General features: G+C 42.0%; 1 protein-coding gene across 2 annotated transcripts; it reads right to left on the bottom strand.

The window, feature by feature from the left end:
* Positions 1–2,833: 2,833 nt before the first annotated feature.
* Positions 2,834–4,188, bottom strand: INH3 (inhibitor-3). Of its 2 annotated transcripts, none has more exons than XM_086524840.1 (4): positions 3,624–4,188; positions 3,428–3,521; positions 3,268–3,302; positions 2,834–3,165 (listed from the first exon to the last, which is right to left on the bottom strand). In XM_086524840.1, the coding sequence occupies exons 1-4, from the start codon at positions 3,999–4,001 to the stop codon at positions 3,067–3,069; spliced, it is 606 nt and encodes a 201-aa protein (XP_086380966.1). In that variant the 5' UTR covers positions 4,002–4,188; the 3' UTR covers positions 2,834–3,066. The 2 variants fall into 2 exon arrangements, with proteins under 2 accessions (XP_086380966.1, XP_086380965.1); XM_086524839.1 differs by having other exon boundaries at positions 3,268–3,351; positions 3,624–4,187.
* Between the last annotated feature and the right edge of the window lie 3,341 nt (positions 4,189–7,529).

The following is a 7,529-nucleotide window of genomic DNA, read 5'->3' as shown; positions in this document are numbered from 1 at the left end:
TCTCCTAGCTATGACCCTTGTTTAGCAGTGAAAGCAAGGGGAACTTGATTTGTCACGAATTAGGTAGACATTCTACTATCCATGTTGGTATATGTGTCGACCAGGTTAAAATCACAACAAAAAGGCTGGTGCCATGAATGCTTCAGTCTGTAGCTCAGCAATCATGTCCGATGGGCCCTTCATTCTCAATATTTGACTATCACGAGGACGTGGCAATTTCTAACTTGAGTTGTTGCTTTCTTTTCGATGATTTTTGTTTAATTTTTTAGACCCTCTTTTTGAAGTTTCAAATGGCCAGACATTGTATGGCCAATGTGAAACGGCCAACGATCGAGAGTTTCACCCGCAATCAAGAAGGGGAGGTCACCACGAGTTGGTCGGGCCAACCGACACTGAAATCCGAGCAGTAAAAGGGTGTCTAGGCTCAGTTCAAAGTCATTTAAGCCCCAGCTACACTTATAAGTTGGTGGGTACTAGGGAATTAACTCGAAAGAGGCAATCTAGACACATGGCAGCTCCTAAGCAGCTTTCCCAATCTGCATGAAGAGGGGATTAGTCCGATATACAAGGGAACTGTCCTATTTGTGGACGGGAGCACCTGAGAGACACATAGGCATGCTCGCTCCGCTCGAAACGATCCAAAACAGAGAATTACAGTTTGCTGTGTTTTTTTTGCAGGTTTAGGGTTTTGTACCCAAACTGCAGGGAATCGCCAGGGGAGCTTCAGGAAGGCCTTGGAATGCATCTACAACACAGTAGACACCTAACAGTGGCAAAACAAAAAATTGCAACATGCTAAAATTGACCTGCAGCTCACTTAAAAGCTTCCATATCGGGAGGAAAAGTGTCCTTGACATGTACTTTTGACCTACATGGAGTTTTGCGCCGTTATGCTGGCGAAATTGGATCAAAAACTTGCAATTACAACCATGGACAGGTTTGGACAGCTTGATAAAGGTTAGGTGGAAGCGTTTGGATTGTTTATTTTGCTAAGGGAGCCTCGGAAAAGCATTGGGTGCTTGTATATGACAATTTAAAGAGATTCCCCACAAAAAATCTCATCTAATTCAAGGAGCAAGTGACCCTACACGTGCAAGAGCTCGATGGCTATCCACAGAAGTGATCGACACGCGACTCGAAGCACAAAACAAAGAATTCAACGAGCTGTAATTTCTAACCAGATTTTGTAAAGTGCTCTAAAGTGCGTGGAAAGTCAATGTTTACTTGGGATTTTGTTCGTGGAGACTTCTATTGTGGTTATGTTGCCAAAATCGAGCTAGAGTAGAGGAATTTCAGCTCGATAAAAGTGAGAACTTGTAATAGTTTACAAGTTTTTCTCAAGTATATTAAGAATAAAGAAATACCAAAAGGGGCGCCAATCTTTGGGGCCAACAAGGTGTCGCTATCTGCTTGGGAGCACTCTAGCTACACGAACAAGTTTGGACAACTTGGTGTGGGTTAGGTGGAAGCGTTTGGATCGTTTATTTTGTTAGGGAGCCTCAAGAAAGCATTGGGTGCTTCTACAAGACAATTTAGAGAGATTTCCCGCGAGGAATCTCGTTTAATTCAAAGGGCAAACGACCCTACAAGTGGAGTTGAAGGGCTATCCATAGAAGTGATCGGCACGCGCCTCGGAGCGTAAAACAGAGAACTCAACGAGCTATAATTTCTCGCCAAGTTTTGTAAAGTGCTCTGAAGTGCGTGGAAAGTCTATGTTTACTTGGGATTTTGTCCAAAATATTTCTACTGTGGTTATGTTGCCAAAGTCGGTTAGAGTAGAAGAATCTCAACCTGATAAAAGTGGGACAGCTTCTAGAAGTTTACAAGTTTTTCTCGAGTATATTAAAAACAAAGAAATACCGAAAGGGACGACAATCTTTGAGACCAACGAGTGTTGCTGTCTGCTTGGGAGCGCTCTAGCTACCAAGTCGTGAAATGCCTTTTAAGTAATGAATTCTAGTCACAATCTTATTCGTGAAGTTCCTTTGTGTCCTAAAGTCTAAAGTAAAGTTTCAAGTGAAAGCCTACGTCTACCGCCCTACGCGCCGGTTTCATTGACCGTGATCACTATGTTTACAATTCAACGGTGTTTAGGTTGGGCATAGCCTTCAAGAGGGACAAAGGTAACAATAGTACTTGCTCTGTGCAATTTCAACAAAGATTTGAGGCAATTGATCCCAGTGATCGTTATTCCAATCATAACATAGGCAACTCCTTTACAGAACAGGCTTTCACTACATAGTTGGGACATGTATACAGTTGCAAGCAGGATATTCTCAGCAGCAACGAAAAGAAAGCAAATATTAAAGGTCAACCGAGTAGAAAGCAACCAACGTATACCTGCTCAAGTTGATGAAACCAGTCAATTTAACTTGCTACAGTGCACGCACTTGAGAAGAACCTCTCTCTCTCTCTCTCTCTCTCTCTCTCTCTCTCTCTCAGTTGAAGCACCAAATTTTCCACAAAAAAAAAAATTCAACAAAAGCAAGCATTAATGAAGGCCACACTTTTGTAGTAAAAGTCAAAGCAATGCTACAGCAATACCCCCAGCAGTGCCACATACGCCGAGAACTAAGGCCTAACAACCCAAAAGCCTTAAATGAGAAACTCTTAGCTCACACTATACATATGCCAAAATCTTAATGGTGTCCAAGAAGTTTTAACTGTATATTCAATGTCAAAGTTATGCAATCCTTACTACTATGCGCACGCCAAGATTGACGCACATACAATTGATTACATGATGCAAGGGACTCTCACAAGAAAGGAGTATTCAATGGTCACAATATGAAAGTGATATCTTAAACTACCATAATGGTTTTGAACTTTGATATGTCACCAAACATTGTCATCATAGTATTCAATAAATCGGTGCTCACAACAGTCCCAGCAAGCGTGAAAACTCTACAGAAACCCTAGTGCTACTGCTTATAAGACTCAATAGAATGCTATCCAACAAGGTAAACAGAAATGCAATTAAGAAACAAAAGCACCACTAGGTTGTTGAGGAGTACCAACAAAAAGGACACCTAACAACAGAATATGATGCCTGGCAAACTGAGATTGTCATGTACCCACGAACACATGACCGTCCAGTTGCGCACAAGCAAGCCCCTTTAAAGAGATTAAGAACTTCTTAGCAAGAAAGCCAAGGGAAGAGCCCACCTGAGAGAGACAACACAAAAAAGCCTCATCCAAGCAGCAAGAAACAACTAGTACACACACAATCGCAAAACAGCCCAAACAAGTCCCTAGATGCTTACATACCTGAATTATGATGGAAGTGCACAAATTATCCATATCTCATCCCAAAGAATGCCATGGCACAGAAAATGCTGCACTTTGCCTTTCCTGTCTTGGCACCATGTGTGGAAACGTCAGCATTCTGAGCTTTGTGGGAATTACATGCAAAGGTCCATTTCCTCACCGTACATTACAAGTTCATAACTCGGAAAATATAGCCCTGCTGAATAGAATTGTGATCCAGCAGATGGGGGGTGTGCCCACCGCCGGCGAAAACCCTATAATACATGAAGAATCGAAATCAACCAAACCTCCACATTATGGCAAAGCTTTCTCAAATTTCACACTCCCAGATGAGGTACAGTGCCAAGAGACTATACACAATGGTTGTGTGAGGTACAATCTGTAAATGAAGGGCCCTCTGCACCACCAGGATTTTGCGAATCGTCACATGCCTCCTTGCCCTTGGCATGAGCACAGTCATCATCATGTTCATCTTCAGCATCACTGCTATCTTCATCAAAAGGTTTTTCCTTGTGGAAAATACAACACTTCTTAGAGCTGCGCCTGTTAAGGAACTCGTTGTCAACGGTCCCATCCTGCCATGAGACGGTCTTCTTTCTGCGAGGGGCGAGCCGTAATGTGAGGACCTGGGGCGCCGAGGGGGCAACCACAGTGGCAGGCGGAGGGGACGGTGGAGTTTCCTGAAGTGTAATAGTTGCGGATCCCGTGCCTGCACGATCCACGGCTTGCGCCATGGCCGCTCCTTCGCAATAAGCTTGCAAGCGATGGAGAGAAAGCGAAAATATTATTCCCCACACAGCTTGCGAGCGATCAAGCGAGTGTTAGGGTTCCAGGCACAGAACCGTCCGAGAAGGACTCACGACAGAGAAGAAAGAGAAGGTATATCCCGCGAGGTTTTGAGCTCAGGACGCTGCGCACAAGACGAAGACACAATGTCACACGTGATAATAAGAGCCGGATCTCGCTAGGTACTTAAAATGTTAGTGAGTTTTATTCCACGTGCTCTTTTTTTTTTTTGCAATTGTGAGTTGAGAGAATTTATATTAACTCGAAAAGAATACAGTTGCCCTCAAGGGCACTTGAGGCGGCTAGGGGTCCAACAGAGGCTTGTAAACAAAAAAAGATGATACCAAACCGGAGATGATACACCCTACCCTCTTGAGTGTTCTAAGCAGCTCAATGCATGAATCCATTCTTCATTCCTGTTCTTGTCAACTGACCCTCTTCTTGCTCCTACAACATGTGTGAGCTCAGTGCTGCAACTCACAATATCATCAAAATGAGCTACAACCAGTTTGTCGTCAAAAACTCCCTAGACTTCTAGACCTGGTTAGGCAGCAGAATCTGCTAATTTGTGTGCACACCAAGACGGCCTGGCTTTGGCTTCCTCGCCCTCCCAAGATCAGGTCATCCATACAGAAGATGACCTTCGCAGCACCATGCCACTCCGGATATAATTATGGAAGCCCTCTCAACAATGGTCTCAACACCTTCAAGCCTTAAATGCATCTCTGAAAGATACATCCGCCGTCATTACTGTTTCTCTTGCTACCCTTGAGGGAGATGTAACACCTCTGGTCGGACAAGCCGATAAATCTAAAGTAGTTTCTACAAATAAGATACTTATGATATTCTAAGTCCTCCCGCACAAGAAGACCACTTGGCAATGGTCTTGATACCTGTTGTAGTCCTTCCACGTGTCGTGTTACAGATGTGATGATGTGGCATGAAAGTAGAGAAGGAAGGTACTCTTACTGTGGACAAAAGTGACCAAAACTTGAAGTGTTCCTAATTTTTTGCGAAAGATGATGTGGCAGTAAAACCCTAAAACTGTACGGCCTATGTGGCAAACATCATAAAAGTAGGGTGGTTGTCATCCTCATTTTATACGAGTTAGGTTATTGACTCATAACAAAGTAGTAAATAGAGGGATTGCTAAACAAAGAACTTTATGGTATATTGTATAGCAAGAAGCATACAACCCTAGAAAAATGTATGTCAGATGCTATTGACTTAGGAGACAATTGTGATATTTTCAGCGAAGAAGATGTCCCTAAGGATAACCAAAACGAAAAAACATCATCCACCAAACCAGCACAAGTGGGAATGGTTGTTGTAGCACCGCTTTCAGCCATAGAAGACATGCTCAAAAGGATGAATGACATGATGAATAACATGCAAAAAGCACCTATGAGGGAACCAAGGCAAGGGATACCTCAACAGGGACAACCAATTAGGCCGTAGAAATGGTGTGCAATCGAGGATAAATGGACCAACCATGAGTGATACCTAGTAGCTCATCGAAGAGTGAACCGATCAAGGTAATCACCAGAGCACAGGCTAAGAAAAAGAAACATAACTCCTCTGATGATTCGGAGAATACTAAAATTTTCTCTTTAAAAGAAGCAAAAGTAAAAGGTATGAGATGAGAAAACAGAAACAAAGGACTGAAATCGAGGAGAACACAAAGAAACGATTCCAAGAGAAACTGGAAGCGAAATCAAGGAAACCATCGTGAAATCTGGAGGATCAATTTTGGTAGACAAAATTTTTGAGCCTATTAATGCAACTTTGGAAGCTTACCAAGCGGGACTTAAAGCATGCCAAAACATGAAAAACAAATGGAAAAACTATCCTTCTCCAGACATGGAAGCAGCTAAGCTTGAAGCTTATCAAAATTTGGTAAGAATCACTCAAGAGATGCTGGAAAAACAAAAATCAAAGCTCAAGAGTATGGCAAAACCTGAGGAGCTTGTGGTAGGAACCAATAAAGAAAAATCCGAAGTGGTGGTAGAACCCCATCTTGAAACCAAAGAGACAGAACTTATAGTGCCGGACAACGAAGATGCCTCAGACGGAATTCCATTCGTAGAAGAAGACTGGCCAGGACACTTATGGAAAAAAGTTAGAGGGATTAATGATGGGAGCCTAACTTTGAAGTCAACCCCTATAGAGGAAGTTTGGTTAGACAATCTACCTCCTGATTTGGATATGGATGTATAATCGTTGTATGGGGATTGCGTATGTGAAGCTTCAGGAATGTTGAAACCATTGACCTTGAAAACACTACCCTCTTACTTGGGAGGTAACGATGATGAATCCTAGTGTGTAAAACCACTCAGATAAAAAGAGCGGACAGACCCTAGAGGTAGACAACATCCATTCAATCATGTCTATACCCATCCAATGCACTGTTACTTTAGGAGAACTGTTAAAAATCAAACCATATTTATGAAATGATCTACATAAAACTTTGGAGAAGGTGGGGTAACAAGGCTAATCTCAAAAAAATTGAAAAAATTGAAACATGAAATGGATACCAAAGAGATTAGACATGTTCCAATGAACAAAGTCAGAGAATACTACGAAGGGGAAGAAGGAAACACAACCCTTTCAGTGAAGTATAATAATATAGAAACCATGGCAATACTGTATAGTGGGGTAGGCATAGCCAAAGCCACGAAAGTAGTATGAGAATCATGGGAACAACCAGCCATTAGACAAACTCAAATGAATTTGCAATTGGTTGATGGATACATTGAAAGACCCTTTGAAAGACCCTTAGAACTGCTTGAAAAAGTGATAGTTAATTCTTGTGGGATTGAATATCAACACACTTTTGCCATCGTAGACTTTGGAAAGAAACTTAATTACGAAATCATCTTGTGAAGACCTTTCATGCGACAAGTACAACTCATCCAGGATTGGGAAAACAATTATCTATACTTGAAGCAAGTGGGATCAATAACGAGGGTTAATCTAAAAGATCACACTTATAGAGATGTCATGCAAACACCCATACAAGAATTTGATCAGTCTCTTTGGCTGAAACTAAGCTTCCATCTTGGTTGAACAAAGACACACCTATTTGGATGTGTGGAGCCTTTAAAAATGGGAGTTTAAAATGACAAGACTGTATCTTGGAAAGGGATTGCACAAACGAAGCGTATGTACTTGAACCTTTTCCAGAGCATTTGTTTGAGCCATTTGAGTGGACTCAAATCTTAGTGACAATGGATGTATGTGTAAATACATCTATGCCTCCTCAATTTTGCAATGAGGACGGCTATGCCATAATTCCCATCCAAATGATCTCAACACTTCACATTGAAGACGAAATTCACGAATCCAAGGACTTGATGAAAGCTCAACAAGTCTTTTCAGACCTCTACTATGATACAACAGATGAGTTAGAAGGACACTCAGCTACCTCAGATGATTCGGGGTCGGAAAAAGAACATGTCAGAGATAAGCTACTCATG

This window comes from Adiantum capillus-veneris, chromosome 12, assembly GCF_014529385.1.
Source record: "Adiantum capillus-veneris isolate H3 chromosome 12, ASM1452938v2, whole genome shotgun sequence".
Taxonomy (NCBI): Eukaryota; Viridiplantae; Streptophyta; class Polypodiopsida; order Polypodiales; family Pteridaceae; genus Adiantum; species Adiantum capillus-veneris.
The sequence above is the reverse complement of the archived record's forward strand: the minus strand, read 5'-3'. Positions and strand labels throughout refer to the sequence as shown.